Below are 22,054 nucleotides of genomic sequence, written 5' to 3' on the forward strand. Positions count from 1 at the left end.
AGAGGAGACATGATAGAGGTGCACAAAATTATGCATGGTATTGAGAATGTGGATAGGGAGACATTTTTCTCCCTCTCCTATAATACTAGAACCCAATGGGGTCATCCCATGAAGCTGATTGGTGGGAGATACGGGACAAATAATAGGAAGGACTTCTTCACACAGTGCATAGTTAAATTATGTAACTCACTACCACAGGATGAAGTGATGGCCACCAATTTGGATGGCTTTAAAAGGGGGTTGGATAAATTCCTGGAGGCGAAGGCTATCAATGGCTAATAGCCCTGATGGTTGTGTATTATCTCCAGTATTTGAGGCAATAAGCCTGTGTGCACCAGTTGCTGGGGAACATGGGTGGGAGGGTGCTGTTGCACCATGTCCTGCTTGTTCATCCCTGGCCGATGGCTAGTTGGCCACTGTGTGAACAGAGTGCTGGACTGGATGGACCCTTGCTCTGATCCAGCATGGCTCTTCTTAAGTTCTTATGTTCTTAAATTACATTTGAAAGCCTACAATCACTGCCTTCAAATATAAAAAAGGATATCAGCATATGGAACAAACTTGTTTTGTGTTGCTCCAGAAGACAGGACTAGAACCAATAGGTGGAGATTGGAGAAAAGTCGATTTTGGATAAACTTTAGGCAAAACTTTGTAAATGGCAAGAGCTCTTTGATAGTGGAATGGACTTCTTCAGGAGGTGGTGGGCTCTCGTTCACTTGGGCTATTTTAGCAGAAAATGGAATGGCACATATCAAGGATGCTGTAGCTGCATCCTGCATTACAGAGCCTTCATTGAGCAGTGGATTGGAATATATGACCCTTGAGGTCTCTTCCAACTCTGTGATTCTAAGGGTGCAATCTTACACATGTTTAGGCAGAAACAAGATCTACAATTCCCAGCACTCTCCAACCAGCATATCTAAACATGCATAGGATTGCACCCTAAATTTTTATGTGTTGGGGAGGAAAAGAGAAGTGATGGAAGTGACAAAGGAAACAACACTGGAGAAAGGGAAGGAATGGGAGAGGCAAAGTGAAACCAGAGATGAATGCATGCAAATGCACAGTTACATGTACCTAACACAGGTTAGGCTCTGTTTCACAAGCAAACAACACGTTTCATGTATGTAATGTTGGGTTTTGTTCTTGCTTTGTTTTTTTAAAAAATAACATGGCAGGAGAGGTTTTGATCGGGATTGGGATCATGGTCCATGGGTGCATGCCTTGACCTTTTGGTTTAGCCTGCAGTTGAGGCTAAACCAGATGAGGATGGCTTGAGCCAAAGCCTTCATAAGAAACTTGGGCTTTGGAAGAAAGGAAAGGAAAGGAAAGGAACCTCTCGTGGAAGCACTTGAGTCATTGCTGACTCCTAGAGGGACGCCTGCTTTTGCTGACGTTTTCTTGGCAGACTTTGTAGTGGGGTGGTTTGCTGTTGCCTTCCCCAGTTGTGGTTGCCTTTCCCTCAGCTAGCTGGGTACTCATTTTACTGACCTTGGAAGGATGGAAGGCTGAGTTGACCTGAGCCGGCTGCCTGAGAACCAGCTTCCACTGGGATCGAACTCAGGCCGTGGAGAGAGTTTCGGCTGCAGTAACTGCCGCTTACCACTCTGCGCCACACGAGGCTCTTGGGCTTTGGAAATGGATTTGAAAAGAGAGTGGTGGATGGATACCTGGCAGCTAGAAGACACTTAGAATCATAGAGTAGTAGAATTGGAAGGGGCCTATAAGGCCATCAAGTCCAACCCCCCACTGCAGAAATCCACCCTAAAGCATACCTGACATACACTTGGGTGGTGGGGGGAGCAGGTGTTGAGGCATAAGTTAGCGGTGTTGAACCTTCAGGAAGCTCTTGCTGGTGATGGTGGTGGGAATTCCAGTGGTGGTGGCCAGAAGGAGGGTGTGTGGGTTTGGGGGGGAGCCTGGAGGGCCAGATGGGCAAGGGGTTTTGCAGCCCTGGCATAAGGGGACAATTGGTGTAGCTGTTTAAGAGAGTAGAATTGCTCCAGGCAGCTGAGGAAGGTGGAGCTGGTGAGGCAAAGTTGATAAAAGGTCATATACATCTGTTTTGCCCAACAGGACAAACAGTTGTGTGCATTTTAGGTCACACCAATGAGCCCGTGTGCCCTGTTACCTCAAGTTGCTAGTCCCTAGTAATATTGCTCACTTGCTCAGCTTTTATATTGTATTTTATATTATGGTTTTATACTGTTGTTTTATACTTTGAATGTTTTTAATTTTTGTGAACCGCCCAGAGAGTTCCGGCTATTGGGTGGGATAGAAATGTAATAAATAAATAAATAAATAAATAAATAAATAAATAAATAAATTGTGTCAAAGACAACACGAATAAGAGCACTCATAATTCTCTGGATCCCCACAAGTTCTGTTGCATGTGGTCAAGGATATCTCAGTGGTACGGCAATGAGTTCAGAGTTAATATTTGGAGGAGAGACCATCTGTCTTCCCCGGCAGTGTGGGATCCTTTGTGGGTGTTGCTAAAATGACGGTTAGAGTGGTGGTAGTTCAAGGCCCTGGGCATCTCTTGCCTTCATCCAAGGAATAGAAGTTTGGGTTCCCTTTAGAAGAAGTGGTGTCTGGCATTTGCTGGAACACCTCTGAAACCATGTGGGGGTTGCAAAGCTCCCTGTTCTCCTGTTGTAACCCAGGAAGCCAGCCCCTGGATGGCCGTGCACATCCCAAATGAGAGGCTTGCCAAGTTGCTCTTTCAGGAGAGAAGAAGCTGAGTCCTTCCACATCAGCGAGCGCCATCTGCATCCAGGTTCCTGCCCGCTGCTGGCTCAGGCACCTGGCACACGCAAACAGAGCAGGAGAGCCAAGTGTCAGTTTTCGTTACATTAAACACTGAATGACGATCGGGGAATCATTCTGTGAAGGATGACACCTGTCTGTTTTGCAGAGCTGCTCCCTGGTCGGAGCCAGAATTGCAGCTGCTCCCTCCCTTTGCTGTCAAAGATGCCCCAGATCCTCCAGGACTCTCAGTGATGGACTTCGTGCTTTGAGCTGCCAGAGGCCAAGCTGAGGGCCTGTCCAGAAGTAGAGAATCATCCAGTTCTGTCCCTACCAGAGTTCTAAAAAATTGTGGGGGTGCGTGGGGAGCGGGGAACCGCTTGGCAGAATGACTCCCATTTATTTATGTATCAGCTACACCTTTCCGAAGACAAAGACTGTCTCCAGAATTCAGGGACGTATTTATGCTGGTGCTACTACTTTTGTTCTTCAGTTGAGATAGATATCCATATATCAAGATGGATGAATCAGTCGGTTTTATTTTTTTAGGGTGACCCTATGAAAAGGAGGACAGGGCTCCTGTATCTTTAACAGTTGCATAGAAAAGGGAATTTCAGCACGTGTCATTTGTATCTATGGAGAACCTGGTGAAATTCCCTCTTCGACCCAACAGTTAAAGCTACAGGAGCTATACTAGAGTGACCAGATTTAAAAGAGGGCAGGGCACCTGCAGCTTTAACTGTTGTGATGAAGAGGGAATTTCACCAGATTATCAATAATTCACCCTATTTTTCCCCCACATTTCATCATCATCATCATCATCATCATCATCTTAAATTCAAGCTTATTCTTTCCCAAATATGAACTTTGCCAATTTCGGTAAACTCTTATCAAAAATGCTGGAATGGAATTCATACCTGTCTGCATTATCCAAATTCAATAGGTGCTGCTATTCTCAATGTGTCAAACCACTGTTAAAAATGAGGCGCCTGTCAGAAAGAAAAGTGGTGAGAACCCTAATTAAGCACTAATTAAGCAAAGCATCCAATGCCACCACGAGCGATAAAACTGAGATGCTAACAATCCAAACTAGAAAGGGAATTCAAACAGCAGTGACTGTATTTGACCTCATCGTTCTTTTATTCTGCATCCTCAAATGCCATTAAAAATGGTGCCTAAAAACCCATAGAGTCCATACCTAGTGGGGATCTACAGTAGTATATGCAACGTTTTAACAGTCATTGAACGTTTTGTTTTTTAACAATTTAAAACATAGCAGTTTTTAAAACATTTACTTACTTTTCTCTTTCCATGGGAATGCATTCCTTTTGGCCACACTAAGAAAAGGATAAATGCCAAGTTCTACATTTAGGGAATAGAAACCAAATGCACAGTTACAAGATGGGGAACACTTGGCTCAGCAATACTACAAATGAGAAAGATCTTGGAATTGTTGAAGATCACAAGCTGAATATGAGCCAACAGTGCGATATGGCTGCAAGAAAGGCAAATGCTATTTTGGGCTGCATTAATAGAAGTATAGCTTCCAAATCACGTGAGGTACTGGTTCCTCTCTATTCGACCCTGGTTAGGCCTCATCTAGAGTATTGCGTCCAGTTCTGGGCTCCACAATTCAAGAAGGACGCAGACAAGCTGGAGCGTGTTCAGAAGAGGGCAACGAGGATGATCAGAGGTCTAGAAACAAAGCCCTATGAAGAGAGACTGAAAGAACTGGGCATGTTTAGCCTGGAGAAGAGAAGATTGAGGGGAGACATGATAGCACTCTTCAAATACTTAAAAGGTTGCCACACAGAGGAGGGCCAGGATCTCTTCTCGATTCTCCCAGAGTGCAGGACACGGAATAACGGGCTCAAGTTAAAGGAAGCCAGATTCCGGCTGGACATCAGGAAAAACTTCCTGACTGTTAGAGCAGTGCGACAGTGGAATCAGCTACCTAGGGAGGTTGTGGGCTCTCCCACACTAGAGGCATTCAAGAGGCAGCTGGACAACCATCTGTCAGGGATGCTTTAGGGTGGATTCCTGCATTGAGCAGGGGGTTGGACTCGATGGCCTTGTAGGCCCCTTCCAACTCTGCTATTCTATGATTCTATGATTCTATGAAAGGAAATCCACTTGTTCTTTCCCTCCCCCCCATCTGCCAATTTCCCCTCCCACGTCCTCTTCTCTCTGAGAATCCTCCACCTACAAACAATCCAGCCAGCAGCCTCCCAAAAGTGAAACTAAAAGTGTCTGCAAAAAAGAGGCTTGAAAGAAAAAAAACCGGCTCCAACTTTGGGTGCGGAAATTACATAAACATGCCCACCCACCTCCGGAATGCAATTGGCTAATTAAGAACTACAGGAAACCCATTTAATACGATGAAATCGGCCACATCATACCAAATGGAATGACTTATTTCAGAGAAGTTCAAAATAAAAACCGGAGAACAGACAACAATAACACGTCACAAACTATACGTCATATGGCGAAATACTAAGAAACACACACTTAAAAACGGTAAGACACGTTCTAACTTGACTAGTGTAGATCCCCTCCAAGATGGTGTTGCCTTTATGCTAAATCCAACTTGTCCTGGTTTTTGACCTTTTCTTATCTCAAGACCAACCAAGTGCTAAGAGAAGCAGGATTAAACTGACTGCTCCTGGTATCCCATGTGTGTGTCATTTGGATGCACAGGGATGGTCCCGGGATGATCCCAGGATATAGGCCTGGTCTAGCCATGGCCTAAGAATTTTGTTTCGCTATGGTTTTGTTAAGCATTTACCCACAATTGCAAAGTTCTCGGTATTTGGGAGAGAGAGAACTTGAATATTTATGCATATAATATGCATATAGTTATGCACATATTTTACTATCCCATTTTTTTTCGAGGTTCATTTGTTTATCATCTCCTGAGAGAATGAGTAATCAGGGACAGGGAAATTTCCCATTTGTGCATGAAAATTCACATGTGATTATGCTATTTAAATGCATATTCCTAAAGGTATGTTCTCTCAGACCACAGATTGCTAAACATACTTTCTTTTAAAAACAATGCATTTTGATAGTTTGTGTGAGCCAAGAACTGCTTTGGAGCATTTGAGAAATGCAAGCTAAGTTCTGGGAGGTGCAGATCAGGGACAGTTCATATTGTAACTCACAAATATTGAATTCCTCAAGCATCCTTACTAACGCTCAGACACCTGCAATCATGGTGTGGAAAACCCAGACCTTAATCACCAAGATGTTTCGGATAAGCAGCTCTCTACTTTTGGCAAATTGCCTCTCATGCTGGTGGGAACAAACTAATAATTTAATTTAATCCATTGACTGAGCTATGGATCCTGAAGAGCCATCTCAGTTCTCTATCAAGTAGATTTTTATATTTCTGTATATTCGCCCTAGTTCTGTGTGCAAAGGGCCTCTTGAAATCTTCCATCCTGTTTATGTGCAGAGAAATGGGGTGGGGATTTCACCAAATTTCTCCAGGGAGGGGAGAATTTTCCCCACGGTTTCTTAGGAATTGGGCTCATCATTCTGAACAACAGAACCACAGTTCTTCTCTTCTTTCCTTTTGGGGATGGGGGTGGGGTTGTTTTTTGGCTTTTGCTGCTGCTGCAAGTTTCTTTTCTCTCCAAAACTGTACCATGGGTTGAGATTTTAGGAATGTTACTCCACAGCTATCCTTTAGCAGAGAGCTTTTCCCTACTGAATACTTAATTTATTTTTATGAATTGCTTACACATATGTCCTGCCTTCCCAGTAAAGATCATAGAATCATAGAATCATAGAATAGCAGAGTTGGAAGGGGCCTACAAGGCCGTCGAGTCCAACCCCCTGCTCAATGCAGGAATCCACCCTAAAGCATCCCTGACAGATGGTTGTCCAGCTGCCTCTTGAAGGCCTCTAGTGTGGGAGAGCCCACAACCTCCCGAGGTAACTGATTCCATTGTCGTACTGCTCTAACAGTCAGGAAGTTTTTCCTGATGTCCAGTTGGAATCTGGCTTCCTTTAACTTGAGCCTGTTATTCCATGTCCTGCACTCTGGGAGGATCGAGAAGAGATCCTGGCCCTCCTCTGTGAGACAACCTTTTAAGTATTTGAAGAGTGCTCTCATGTCTCCCCTCAATCTTCTCTTCTCCAGGCGAAACATGCCCAGTTCTTTCAGTCTCTCTTCATAGGGCTTTGTTTCCAGACCCCTATTCATCCTGGTTGCCCTCCTCTGAATCTCAATGGAGATTCTCTCCTCCATGTAATCACCTACAAAGAAAAGTAGGTAAGGCCCAGTGAGCATCATGACCAAGTAAGGAACTTGAATAGGCATCTCACCAGTCCGGGTCTGACACTCTAACCCAGATTTCCTCAACCTGGTACTCTCCAGGTGCATTGGACTCCTTGGGAATGATGGGATTTGCAGTCCAACACATCTGGAGGGCCTCAGGTTAGAAACGTCTGCTCTAGCCACTGCACCTCACTGTTCCCGAGATCACCCCAATATAGAAAAAAGTTGCATTTGTACTAAACAGTTTGAGGAAGGTTTCAAAGCAGTACTATTGCTCTAGAAATGTCACTTCCATCTTCACTCAGAGTTGCTCAGGAAAGTGATGAGACGTGACATTCAAAAACCCAGTGCTGCAGCAGCTCCAGTTGTACATGTTGAACAGCCCGGAGAATTTCAGGTATTGGTCGATATAGCAATGTAATAAATAAGTAATACATAAAATAAAATAAATATACAGAGTAAGGTCTCAGGGCAGGTATTAGGGGATCTTTGTACAAGCAAAACCCATGCTCATCAAAGTTCTCCAAATTCCACCCCAAAGCTTGTTCTATGTTTTGTCAGTAGCAGGTTGCATTTGGGGGGGGGGGGGGAGGAGGTTCAAATCCATGTTTTTGTGCATATTTATTTCCGAATGTACCCTTCAGCTGTGCACATCTTTGAAATGTACACACTCTTCTCCCCTCATTTAAAGCATGTTTGTGCACATTTTTCAAAAGCACACATTCTTTTCAGCATGTATTTGGGGGTCCACAAATCACATTGCAAGCTTGGAAAGGTATGGACATCGACCGCAGATGGTGTCTGAGTCGACGTCCAATTCAGGAGGTGAACTGGATGATCCTGATCGAAACCAAACTGAAACGGATTTCTCATACATCCCTAGCAGGCGTGAAAGGTCAGGAATCGGATTGGGGGCCACAGTTGGGCTGAGAGCGGGATCAGGAGATACCCTTCCATTCCCCCATCTTAACCCTTTTCTATTTCAGGACGTCGAAGGTAGTGGAAGGAAGGAACGAAACAGTTTGTGTTGGAGAAGGAGTGGGGTCAGAAGGAAGGAAGGAAGGGAGAAAAAAAATCTCGATTTTTGAATACAGAATACAGAACAGCTGGCTTCAAGAGGGAAAGAAGGCAGAGAGAAGCTGAAGGAGGGGCAGTGCAGAAGAAAAAAAGAAGGGGAGAGGGAAGGGGGGAAGCACAACATCTTCCTCCGCTCCGGGGCAAGCTCTTTGAGAGCAGAGACAGCTCCGAGCCCCCTGGGCTGTGGCAGGCATTACTTCCACCCTAGATGATAGCGTTGATTGCAAGTCCCCCTTTTTCTCTGCGCTATCACAAAGCCCCGGGAATCGGGGAGGAAGGAGAGCCTCCCGTGCTCATCTCTGCCAATGGAGTTGTGTGTCCTCCCTGGCTGCACCGATGCACACTGACAGAGGAATGGGTGGAGAAGCAGTCCAGGGCCAAGCCACAGCGAACCAGTCCCATTTTCTCCCCCAACACTCAGCCATGTCATATCTATCAATCTCCAGGCAGGTGCATGAAAGGAGGCCACACAGACTCACCCCCTGCGGCGACTGGCTCTGCCGTGTGGCACGCTTTTTGTCTGGAATGGCTTGCCACACCGCTGAGATTCCTGCCACCCTGCCACCTGCTATTTGTGCTGGAGGCGGGCGGCTGGCCCAGATCAGTTTAAGTTGGCTCCTGCACAGCTCCGGTTTGCACATCTGCATTGGTGCTCGGTTCAAGTTTCAAACGCCTGGCATGCCATGTGCCAACATCGCCGTTTGAAAGCAAGTGCATGCCCTTGGGTGGTCGCTCTTTGAGTTGTGCGTGGTGAGTGCACGGCCCCTGTGCTGCTCTGTGCAACTGCCTTCCCATGTGCTGGGGATCTCTGGACAGCAATCACATCACCTCTCAACCTCTTCAGATGAACAGAGTTCAGCTCCTTAAGTCTCGCATCATAAGCCTTGTTTAAGCTGGTTATTTAAGCTGGCCAGGGAGGCCCAGCTGTGGGCAAATTTGCTTTGCTATTCCCACAGCTTTTCTGGCCTTCAGATGTGTGAACATTACAATCGCATCGCTATGGTTTTGTGCTGCCGAATTGGAACTCTGCCCGGAGAACCTTGTACGTTATTGAAGTGTGCCTTTAATCTGAGGTTCGGTGTCAGATTGGCAATGCTGGAAAAGAAATTACGCAGTGACCAAATGACCTGACCTATTGCATACCTCCTGGTCTTGTTGCAAGGTTGAGGGAGGGGGTGGTTTCCCTTGATGCATGGTTGACAAAGGCTACGTTTCAGAACCTGTTGTTAACATTTAAAATAATGACCCAAGTAAGAGTGATCTTGAGCATGTATAGGCTGTGAATATCCAACCCAGCACTCCTGATCCTGGCAAAGGAGTGGTTCAACTAGCATAATTCCTGCTAGCCTACATGGCACTTTGTAGTGCTGGAAAAGGTATAGACAATAAAAATGAAAGAGTTGGAATTCCTTCCTAACAAGCAAAAGCTGCAAGATTTGGGGGGGGTGTGTGTGTGTGTTATTTGAAGACAGGGAAGGACTACTACAAGGAGACATGATGGAGTTTTATAAAATGATTACTGGTGTGGAGAAAGTGACTAAAACTAAGATTTTCTACCTTTATTATGTTATACTAAAAGTTGGCATTTCCCAATGAAATTGATGGGCCTCATTCATGCAAACATGCTCTGTCCACAACCTCAGATGTAAACGTGAAAAGGAGTGCAGTTCTCAGGAATTTTTCACAATTTCCTGAAAACACCGCCATGTTCGAAAGCGTGCATTTGCACACTTCCAAAACAGGCACAATTCACATTCTTGCGGTGGCACAGAAGGGACTTCCTGACTGTTAGAGCAGTATGACAATGGAATCAGTTACCGAGGGAGGTGGTGGGCTCTCCCACACTAGAGGCCTTCAAGAGGCAGCTGGACAACCCTCTGTCAGGGATGCTTTAGGGTGGATTCCTGCATTGAGCAGGGGGTTGGACTTGATGGCCTTGTAGGCCCCTTCCAACTCTACTGTTCTATGATTCTATTATTAAGGGCATGTGCACATTTTCAGAAGTACACATTGCACAAATCCTCCCCAACTCTGCATTTTCATGTTTTAACTTTAGGGGGGAAATGCACATTTCAAGACCAAAGAACGCACACCGTTGGTTGGTAAATACTAATATTGCGAGCTGTTGAGTGATTTTATTATATTCAGCATTAGGGATGTCGGCACCTGAATGGGTCTGGGAGTCCATTGTTTGCTGGGCCACGGTGCATTTGTGAGTCCACTGTTCAAGCGCTCCACGGCTCAGTGACTCCCCGCAGACGTCCTCCCACATCCGGAACCTCCATTGTGCACACCGATGGTGGCTTTGAAAATAGCATAATTCTCAAGATGTGTAAATGTCGGCCATAAAGGCCCCATTTACGGAACTTGGGAAATACATGATTTCCAAAGCCACCTTATTTGATCACAATGGAGGTTCCAGACAAAGGTGGGCCAGGAAGAAGGTTTTGTGGCTCTGCAAAGTAAGAGCGGGTGGCGGATATAGGTGACTCTGTCCTCCCCTATTCAGCTTTTTATAAGTGTTGTATGGGGGGGTGGGCGGAGAGAGAATCTGCACTCTTTAGAATGCATTTTTTCCCAATCCAAAAAAAATAATGCTATGTGCATTTTTTCCCAATTGGGAAAAAGAAAGAAAGAAAAGATGCTCATGTTTGGGAATGCAAATAAGATGAAATGAGGTTTGAGGAAGAATTTAGAAAACCTCAATGAACTCAAGTACTCTGCGTTCACCCAGCCCTACTCAGCAGCTCTTAGCCCATGGCTGAATACCACTTCCATTTTCCTTGGCCTGTGTTCCCTTCCTTTGGGCTTCTTAGAATCTTCTAGTAGGCCACCATGAGGAAAGGACTAGCTAAGAGACGGGTGAGAAATTTGATTGGTTTGCATTTCAGTGTTCGCTTACCAAATTCGCACTCCCTGAACTTGGAAATGAACAAGAATACAGTTAGACATTGAAAAAGCGTACTCTTTCTGAAGTTTGTGACACAGTTTGAAAAAATGAAATGAAAAATGAAACACTGTGCACAAATATATATATATGAAACAGTGTCATGAAATCAGCCATAAGGGAGAGTTCCAGATATTTGTCAGTAGTGGAAGAACTACAATATCTGGGTCAGAACTCAAGCTGTCTAAATTATTACCAGATCCCCCGAAAAGACATTGTGATGGAATGTAAGTCAACTAGTCTTTCAAGTACCATGGTGTTTTTATTTTCTCTCTTTCAGAATACGGAAAAGGTGCTTGTCCCTTCGGTCACGTTAATCGTTGGCTGTGGAGTGTCTTCCTTGACTCTCTTGCTCTTGATAATCATTTACATCTCAGTCTGGAGGTAAAATTAAAATAAAAACTCTCTGTGTGTGTGTGTGTGTGTGTGTGTGTGTGTGTGTGTGTGTGTGTGAAGCCATGCGTGTGGTGTGTGTTTGTGTGTGTATGTGTGTGTGTGTGTGACTTTATGATAATTCATTTATGCATCTCATAAATATCCTGAGAGATAAGAAGTCATGTGGTTTGTCCTTCATCCAGAGAGAAACTGTAGCTGTACGCGGAAGCACTCTGAGCAATTTTGCAACCCTCTTTGCAATGTTTTTTGCTTCTTTTGATATTCCTCACATGCTTTGCCTGAGCTGGAACACCTGAATGTACTTCAAACTTTTGCTTTGGGTGAAATCTAGTGATGGTCCTGGGCATGATAGAAGTATAGCTTCCAAATCACGTGAGGTACTGGTTCCTCTCTATTCGGCCTCATCTAGAGTATTGCGTCCAGTTCTGGGCTCCACAATTCAAGAAGGACGCAGACAAGCTGGAGCATGTTCAGAGGAGGGCAACAGGATGATCAGGGGTCTGGAAACAAAGCCCTATGAAGAGAGACTGAAAGAACTGGGCATGTTTAGCCTGGAGAAGAGAAGACTGAGGGGAGACATGATAGTACTCTTCAAATACTTGAAAGGTTGTCACACAGAGGAGGGCCAGGAACTCTTCTCGATCCTCCCAGAGTGCAGGACACGGAATAACGGGCTCAAGTTAAAGGAAGCCAGATCCCAGCAGGACATCAGGAAAAACTTCCTGACTGTTAGAGCAGTACCACAATGGAACCCATGACCTAGAGAGGTTGTGGGCTCTCCCACACTGGAGGCATTCAAGAGGCAGCTGGACAACCATCTGTCAGGGATGCTTTAGGATGGATTCCTGCATTGAGCAGGGGGTTGGACTCGATGGCCTTGTAGGCCCCATCCAACTCTGCTATTCTATGATTCTATGATTCTATGAACAGCTTCACCATGTCCGTCACCAAAGTTCATAATTGCCCATCTGTCTTGTGAATCGAGCATCATTTCACAAAAGAAGTCCTTCTCTGGGCCAGAAATGTGGTTCAATGCAGATGTGATCAGTGAGCATTTAAAGGACCCTCAAAAATGCCCATAAGCTGTGGGCAGGTGACACAATCCCTGGTCCTTTTGGCCATGTTCGGAGGAGTTCCTTAAACCCAGTGAGCTAAAGTTTAGACTGAGGGCTCATCTCCACCTAGCAGATACATCCACTTTGAAAGTGGTATGAAAGCAGTATATAAAAAGCAGGAGCCACACGACTGCTTTATAGTGGTACTGAAATGCACTGACAACTGTTGGGGCCCATTGGCACAGACCATATACTGCTTTCATACCACTTTCATAGTGGAATATCCTGCTTGGTGGAGATGAGCCCCAAGGCTCTTTCTACATCTCCCAGCATTTCGGGAGGGAGGGGGGAGGTTCTCATGAAATCCTGGTTGCGAGAGCCTCTCCCAGCATGCGCACGAGGCATGTGACATCCCGAAAGGAAGCAGGGATGTCATGGTGCCTTTTTTCTAAAAAAAAAGGGCAGGGGGACCAGTCACACAAGCATGAGGCCATACTCCACCAAAAATGTAAGTTTTTCAAAAAAAACCACTGAGTTCCATCTGGACCTGCCAGTGATGGGGCAGAAATCTGCCAGGTGTGTCCATTGAGGCCTGGAAGGGCGAGACACAGGGGGGTCTGTTGCCCTCGTGGGCCCAGGCGGATTTTTGCCCCATCAGTACCAACAGCTTCATTTTGTTATTTTGATTTTTTTAAGGATTTGGGCGCATTCACCAACCATTACACCTACATGCTGGTTTGAATGGATTTCACTCCACACATTAGATTACTTTCTAATCATGGTGAGGATAACTTTGCTTTTTATTGCCTTAACCCAACCCAGGAAGTTTCATAAGGCAATTTTACACATTTCGTACAGGCAAAATGTGTGTTTGCTGTCACACGTATGTAAAACAGCCAGTCACAATGGAAGGATTGAACTGGAGAGAAGAAAACAATTTCTGTGGTTGAGCTAAAATTATCTCCCAAATCTGCTGCCCTAGTTGCACAAGGAGGGGGGGGGGGCTCCACTTGTTCATTTTTGGCAGGAGACGAAAGGGGGATTTGAGTCCATTTGGACTAAAGATGCAGTTTGGACTGACGATGAAGTGCTCTTGGGGGGGGGGGGGAATACGCCACCAACTGGCCATTGAGTGGTGCATTGCTGCCATGGGGAATAAGTGAAAAATTATTATTATTATTATTATTATTATTATTATTATTAATAATAATAATAATAATAATAATAATAATAATAATAATAATAAATTTATTTGTTACCTGCCTCTCTCTCTGGATCGAGGTAGGGTACAACACGAATGCAAACATCATATAACTAATTAAAACATTCGAAACTAATACATTATTAAAAGCAGCACATTATTAAAAGGCAAATTTAAAATTCCACTGGGTCGGCCTGCCGGAAGGGATCAGTCTTTATGGCTTTCTTAAAATCCGGAAGACTGTTATGTTGATGACTCTCTCCTGGCAGGCCATTCCACAATCTGGGAGCGGCGAAAGAAAAGGTCCTCTGGGTAATAGTTGTCAGCCTTGTTTTAGTTGGCTGGAGTAAATTCTTCCCAGAGGACCTGAGTGTGCGGGGCGGATTGTATGGGGTGGATTACATTTTAGTTCATTTCAAATAGGAATTTACAGCAATTCAAAAGTATCTTCATATTTACAATGGAAAAAAAAACCTCGAGATTTTTTTTTTTAAAAAAAAGAAGAAAAAGCCTGAAGGAGAAGCCAAAATGGGCAGATTCGTCTTTAGCTCTGGGTTCAAATTCATTTGTATTCAACAATATTGATGCTGAATTGTGGCAGCCACTACTTTTTTTTTTCCTGAGAGGCTCTTCAATTTCAACAGTTGTATGGCAGGCAGGTACACCAGGGTCCTTTCCGTGCTGGGAATAGGTGTACCTAGTGAATCTGGCTGGTGCAGACAGTTGAGAATTCCATTTCCCTTCATTTTTTTTATAAGGGCTTACCAAAATTCACATTTTTTCACCTTCAGGACAGAAAGAACTTGAGCTTCAAACCATCTAAATATGGGAGAAAGTAAAACTGACAGATCCCCCACCCCCTATCCCAAGCTGATCATAGAATCATAGAATCATAGAATAGCAGAGTTGGAAGGGACCCACAAGGCCATCGAGACCAACCCCCTGCTCAATGCAGGAATCCACCCTAAAGCATCCCTGACAGAGGGTTGTCCAGCTGCCTCTTAAATGCCTCTAGTGTGGGAGAGCCCACAACCTCCCTAGGTAACTGATTCCATTGTTGTACTGCTCTAACAGTCAGAAAGTTTTTCCTGATGTCCAGCTGGAATCTGGCTTCCTTTAACTTGAGCCCATTATTCAAGTGTGTTGGTGTCTATGAACAGCCTCACAGTACTTTTCATGGTACAATCCTTAGAAATCCAAAGTCCAAATAGCAGAGAGACCAGGTGTAGAGTGCTTTCAAAGTCCCAAATGGTGATGGACCTTCCATTTAACTGCCCCATCATGATAAATGGAAATTTGCTAATAACAATTTCTATGCTCATGCATTCACACTGGCCTGAACATAGTCTTGCAGCCCACCTCTCCTGTGATGTCCCATCGCATTCATAGAATCATAGAATAGCAGAGTTGGAAGGGGCCTACAAGGCCATCGAGTCCAACCCCCTGCTCAATGCAGGAATCCACCCTAAAGCATCCCTGACAGAGGGTTGCCCAGCTGCCTCTTGAAGGCCTCTAGTGTGGGAGAGCCCACAACCTCCCTAGGTAACTGATACAAAACAAGCAGTAGCAAAATGTAGCGAGTCTGAGAGGCAGCTGATTCTCCCCCACAATAAAGAACTCCTGGCTCAGCACTGGCTGGCTGGGGGAGGGACCCTCTTTACAAAGCGTCTCACATCTGTCACTGCCTCGGATCACAGTGGCCATTGGCTGCTGGCCCACTGCTCTACAAGCTCACGTTTAATAATCTGAGATTTTCTTAGCCTCTACCACTTCACAGCCTCCTCTAGGCTCACTGCCAGCAAGAAGCTTGACCCGCTGATCCCGTTTCTTCAGATTGATCTGTGTCCAGGCATAGGGGGAATTCAGGCAGGCTTTCACTCCTGACAATGGGCAGAGAGGCAGCAGAAAGGCCAGGGTTCTCTCTCTGGGTCTGAGGGTCAAATTACACCTTACCTTAATTGCATAGCGTGTAGCTGAGTGCTGTCTTTTCTTTGTTTTAGAGTAACTCTTTAACTGGATAAGAACTAGGGGATGCAAAGGTCCCTTCCAACTCTACTATTCTATGATTCTAGGAGCCATTGCACACTGAGCGGGGAGGATTCAACCTTCTGCCACCCCTTCCTGCCTCCCCCATGGCATGGGAAGTAAAATGTCACCACTGGAGTCAATGGAAACTATGATGTTCGGGTATAATGACTGTGCCGGCAATTAAAGGGATGGACCCAGAACTAGGGCACCGTTAAAGGGATGGCCCCAGAACTATGGCACTCAAGTAGCCTGATGTGACCCCTTCCATCCCCAACCAGATCAAGGATATTGTTACTAGGGGTGGCCGAATGATTCGTATTCAAGCTGGCTAAGATTCTCCGACTCCAAACATCGGCTCGCTGGTCGCCTTGCGCCCGATTCACATTCACATCTGTAATCGCCACTCGTTTTGCACAAACAGGAAAACGGCACAAAATGAAAGCCATCAAAATGGGGGAGTTGTGCAAAAATCCCCAAATTTGCCCAGACCTCCCCCATAGATTAGCACAAATCCAGTAGGGAAAGTTGTGTAACTGGAATGTAAGCGAGGAACACAATTCTTTTACATCCCTGAGTGTTACAGAAGATGTACTGTATATTAAGAACGTAAGGAGATAAGAAGTTCCATGCTGTATCAGACCAAGGGTCCATCTAGTCCAGCACTCTGTTCACAAGGTGGCCAACCAGCTGTCGACCAGGGACCAAAAAAGTGGGACATGGTGCAACAGCACACACCCCGCCCATGTTCCCCAGCAACTGTTGCACACAGCCTTACTGCCTCAGATACTGGAGGAAGCACATAACCATCAGGGCTGTTAGCCATTGATGGCCTTCTCCTCCAGAACTTATCCAACTCCCTTTTAAAGCCATCCATCTTGGTGGCCATCACTCCATCTTGTGGTAGTGAGTTCCATGATTTAATTATGTGCTGTGCGAAGAAGTCCTTCCTTTTATCTGTCCTGAATCTCCCACCAATCAGTTTCATGAGATGACCCTGGGTTCTAGTATTTTGAGAGAGAGAGAGAGAGAGAGAGAGAGAGAGAAATATTTCCCTGTCCACATTCTCCACACCAGCCATAATGTTGTACATGTCTCCCCTTAGCCTCTTTTCCAAGCTAAGGGTTACCGTTTTTTCCAAGCAGGAGGGTCAATCAGGAAAGAGGAACATGGAAGTATTCGTGGGGACCATGTTGTAAAGCACAGGCTTTGCATGCAGATGGTCAACTCTCAGCATCCTCAGGCTGGGAAAGGCCCTTGTCTGAAACCCCACCATCTTTAAAAACAATGCTGAGCAAAATGGACCAAGGGCCCAACTTGGTATAAAGAAGCTTGCTTTTTCCCTTTGTTACAAGAAACAATAAGCAACATTAGTAGGGCTGTGCACAGCCCCCCTGCTCCACCCCGCTCCCGATCTGCAAATCAGGCCCGCTCCGGCCCGCCTTGATCTGCCTAGGGTCCGCTGCGGAGCTCCGGCTCTGAATCGGAGCTCCGCAGCGGTGGGGGGCAGCGCCAAATAAGGCCTCCTCCCCCTTACCTGCTTCCGTCCCAGCCCGCCGCCAGCTTCACTAGAGCCCGCAGCTCTACCAGGAACTGTAGGCCCTGCTTGCGGCCTATACTTCAGGGTTGAGCCACGGGCTCTAGTGAAGCCGGCAACGGGCCGTGATGTAAGCAGGTAAGACCCCCCCCTCCCCATTGCCCCCTTACCTGGCTCTGCCGCCGTCACCGCACAGGTGGCAGTGGCAGGGCGAGGTAAACGTCCCCTCCTTCCTCCCCCTTACCTGCGTTCATCCGCGGTCCCGCGGCTGCTTCAACTGAGCTTGAGGACTCAAACAGGAAGACCAGGCCGCCTGGTCTTCCTGTTTGAGTCCTTGGGCTCAGTTGAAGCAGCCACGGGGCCGCAGATCGATGCAGGTAAGAGCCCCCTCTCCCTTTACCTGGCTCTGCCGCTGTCGCCGCACGGGCAGCGGCGGCAGGGCCAAGTAAACCCCCCTTACCTTTTTTGCGAAGCTCTGGATCGAGGCGAAGGATCCGCCTTCACCTCGATCCGCTCCACGACGCTCCTCTGCTCCCCTGATCCTCTTCGCCTCTGCCTTAAGGGGAGGCGAAGCACCCCAATCCGCTTCTGCTTCTCCAGTCCGAGGAGAAGCGGAGCACAGCCCTAAATATTAGGGAGGTCAGACCAACCTGGTTTGGAAATGGAGCTCAGCGGGGTTTTGCCAGCTTGGCCCCGTGGATACCAGCTAATGCATCCCTGAGCTGGCTCGACTCAGCATGCACAAGACACGCTTGTGGTTTTCCACCTTTTGTTGTTGTTGCCCAAATCTGCATTTGCGCAAAATCACAGGTGGGAACATTTACAAAAATCACTGGCCTTAGCTAGACCAGGCTACATCCTGGCGCAAACCCCGGGATTGTCCCTGTGCGTCCAGATGACACACAAGGGATCCCGGGATCAAGGAGGGATCATCCAGCCCTCCCCTTTGGGCCCGGTCTTTCCATGGTCTTGGGCTGAGCCTGAGACCGCGGAGCGTGTGGCCTGTTTCCGTGGGTTTAGCCAGCTCTGCGTGATTACTCATGCAGAGCCGGGAGCCACTCACGGGGCGCAGTGCTCCTCAGGAGTGCTCCGCCCATTGGGGTTAGGCTGGGGGGGGGGGAGTGGGGAAAGCAGTTAAAATTTAAAAAAATTATCTTTGCACATGAGTGTTTGTACGCTCCGTCCCCTTTTAAAAAAAATTAAAATGGCAGGTGTGACGCCTCTCTTCCTAAGGTCATCGCGCCTTACGTGCAAACGAGGGCGAGATCTTGTGTTAATCGGAAGACGAGGTCTCCCCTCCTCTCCCCCGGACTTTCAGGTAGGCCTAGCTAAGGCCACTGTTTGTGCAAATATGCAGCTACATAAAATACTTTTGTGGGAAATTGCAGGCCTAAAGAGTCCTTTACACCAGCAATTGTGCCCAAATTGTGCTATTTATAGCTGTGCATTTGCGCCAATCATGATTTCCGTAAATGTTCCTACCCGTAATATTGCGCAAAATTGCAGCTCATGGATAAAAAAAGAAATCACCAGCTCTCCCGGGACTATTTGTCAACTCACCCCACGCACCTGCCGGCAACTTGGAGGTAACTGCCTAGCAATCCTGCACACAGTTTCCTTTCTCTGTCCCTCCTTTCCTCCTTGATCAAGGCGCCTGCGTCCTGCTGAAATGGAGTTGGCTCAACTCTCACAGTGGTGACCGCAGCAGCTGTCAACTCCAGCCAGTAGCAGGAACACTTTCCTTGAGTTGGTAGACCAGCTGGCAGCTTTCCTTGTGCTTAATTTGGCCTGGGGGATGCCAGCTGCCAAATCTTAGCAGCACAGAATAAATAGAAATGTAGGGCTTAAAAGGTCCCGGAACATGATCAAGCTTCACACCTTTCAAGTAGGAGATCCTCCATATCCAGACGTCCCGGAAATATTGGCATGCGTAACCCAGACCGTACAATTTCGATGGGAAAAATGTGTTTGGAGAAAAGTGTTATGCTTCAAGTGTGGTGTAGCAGTGTGTTTACAGTAGGGATGTGCTCCGCTTCTAATCGGACCGGCGAATTAGAAGCGGAGCGGAGGGCTTCGCCTGCCCTTAAGGCGGAGGCGAAGAGGATTGGGGGGCCGGCGGAGCGTGGCGAAGAGGGCCGAGGTGAAGGCGGATCCTTCGCCTCGATCCAGAGCTCCGCCGGAAAGGTAAGTGGGGTTTACCGGGCCCTGCCACTGTCGCAGTCGCCCATGCGGCGACAGCGGCAGGGCCCGGTAACCCCCCCCCCCCCACCCTCCTCTCCCTTACCTGCCTCCGTCCGCGATCCCTCAGCTTCTTCAGTTGAGCCCGCAGTTCAACCAGGAAGTCTAGGCCGCAAGCGGCCCAGACTTCCTGGTTGAACCGCGGGCTCAATTGAAGACACCGACGGACCGCGGACGGAGGCAGGTAAGGCCCCCTCCCCCTTGGTCCCTTACCGGGCTCTGCCGCCGTCGCCGCACGGGCGGCGATGGCGGCAGGGCCCGGTAAACCTCCCGCCCTCCTCTCCCAGCTTTACCTGGCGCCACTCCCCTCCACTGCGGAGCTCTGATTCGGAGCCGGAGCTCCGCGGCGAAGAGGAGCGGAGTATGGGTGGACCCGAAATTTTCGGATCGGCCCACGGGGCGGAGCGGGGGGTCCGTGCACACCCCTAGTTTACAGGCTGAGGGAATGAAGTTGAATTTGCATAAATTCGTTTTGTATTGTGGGTTGCTGTCGTTATTTGCCATTCCTCCACGGCAAAAGTCCAGCGTGGGGTTCCAGTTTATGCACTGGTTGAACACTTGTTCAATCCGGTGGCTACAAATCAGAACATGGGCCCACCAGCGTGTGGCCCCAGTGGGTTGTGGGTGCTGCTTGTGCTACATTGTGCTATATTAATTTTTGCTGTGTGGTTTTTTTCTGGTTGTGCTTTTTATGTTGTATTTTGTATTTGTGTTTTAAATTTGTCTGTTCTTTTTATGCTCTTCATGGTTTTAACTTTTGTGAACCGAGAGCTTCGGCTACCGGGCGGTATAAAAATGTAATAAATAAATACATAAAATAAATAAATACATAGAAGAAATGTCTTCATATATTATTTTATTATTATTATTTATTACATTTATATACTGCCCTGTAGCCGAAGGTCTCTGGGTGGTTTCCAAAGATTAAAACATGGAACATTAAAAACAAGTATACAAAATTTAAAAAGCATAAAAACAGACAATATCCAGTTAAAACAACTCTTCTGGAGTCAGTTAAAAACTAAATGCCCCTAGGAGAAGAGAAGTCTTGACCTGGCACCGAAAATATACCAATGTTGGCACCAGGTGAGCCTTATTGGGGAAATTGTTCTGTAATGTGTGGAATTGGAACTACACAGATCAGCTGATGTTATATCAGAAAGTATTCATGCCTGCCAGATCCAGACCTTAACCCTGGCAGGATCTACACTACTGCTTTAAAACAGTTTATAACAGTAGTGACAACTGTTGGGGCCCAGGCTGCACTTTATATACAGTTTTCAAACCATTTTCAAAGTGTCATATCCTGCTTGGTGTAGATCCGGCCCGTTTCCCTTCCTGTGCTCTGGCTTCCTAGACCATCTAATCGACCACCTTTTGCTCAACTGTTCAGCACTGATATTCCTTCTCAGAGCATTCAGGTATCTAATAAAGGGCTGGATCTGGGAATTGCCTTCCATGAGAGGAAGGGGCCTTCTACAAGAGGAAGGACACTCCTTGAAGAAGGTCCCTCTGCTTGATTTTGGTGGATCCCAACTCCCACACATGCAACTTAGCTCGCGCATTCACCAGGATCCCCTGACTCTCTGGGTAGCATTTTCACGGAGCTGGTGGGGCACGATGGGGAGAAGAAGGCAGGAAAGTCCACTTCCATCAGTGCAGTTGATCCTACATAAATCTGGAACCAAACCTATGTCTGGAGTTTGGTGGAGGGGTGTGTGGAAATAGGGATCATTGGCTTCATCCCTCAGTTTCTGAGTGCACGGGCTCTTGGAAGTAGGTCCCATGTTGCAGGTCGGGGATTCCAGGCTGGTCCTGCTTTTGACAAGTTGGAGACCACTGACGTAAGGCTTTCTCCTCCCTCTACCTGTTTGTTCCTCCCTCTGCAGGTACATCCGCTCAGAACGTTCTGTCATCCTTATCAACTTCTGCCTCTCCATCATATCTTCCAACGCTCTCATCCTGATTGGGCAAACGCAGACGCGGAATAAGGTAGGAATTCAGCCTGCTTTTTCTTAGATGTAGCAGCAGAACTCAGATACCCAGGCAGACGCCTTGGCTTTCCTCCTGCTAATCAAAAAAGTATACATTTATCCATCTCTGCCTTTGAGAATCTGGAAAGCATCCTTTGAGTTTTTAATGCAATAATAATAATAATAATAATAATAATAATAATAATAATAATGATAATAATACTTCAGATGAGATGCTTTTTGAGTAGCTGCCTTGAGTTAGCTGCCCCCTGGCAGTGTGTAAGAACAGGACTGGTTTGTGAGGTTGAGTGGGTTTTATCTCTCAAATTCAAAAGGACAGATTGACCAAAGGGAGCCAGGGGAGAATGTTCCACTTAATAAGTGTTCTGCTCTTCCATAGCGCCTTTTTACATCCACCAGGCCTGGAGCCAATGGCTGACCTTAATTAAGGAGCCCTAGCTTACATTTATTCCTTAGGTAGGTAAATAGGATGGAGACAGTTCTCCTCTCTCATCTCACACTATTGCCCCGCTCGTGCTCTTCGCTCCTCTGATGCCATGTTTCTCGCCTGCCCA

The 22,054-nt window shown here is 46.7% G+C and overlaps 1 protein-coding gene across 1 annotated transcript in view; it reads left to right on the forward strand.

Moving 5' to 3' along the window:
- Positions 1-22,054, forward strand: part of ADGRB1 (adhesion G protein-coupled receptor B1) — a 472,654-nt gene that overhangs the window by 355,895 nt on the left and 94,705 nt on the right. Inside the window, exons 19-20 of the mRNA XM_063131218.1 lie at positions 11,335-11,438; positions 21,396-21,498. Coding sequence (XP_062987288.1) covers positions 11,335-11,438; positions 21,396-21,498 — 207 coding nt within the window. The remainder of the gene's footprint in view (positions 1-11,334; positions 11,439-21,395; positions 21,499-22,054) is intronic.

Source organism: Elgaria multicarinata, chromosome 7 (assembly GCF_023053635.1).
Source record: "Elgaria multicarinata webbii isolate HBS135686 ecotype San Diego chromosome 7, rElgMul1.1.pri, whole genome shotgun sequence".
NCBI classification, from domain to species: Eukaryota; Metazoa; Chordata; class Lepidosauria; order Squamata; family Anguidae; genus Elgaria; species Elgaria multicarinata.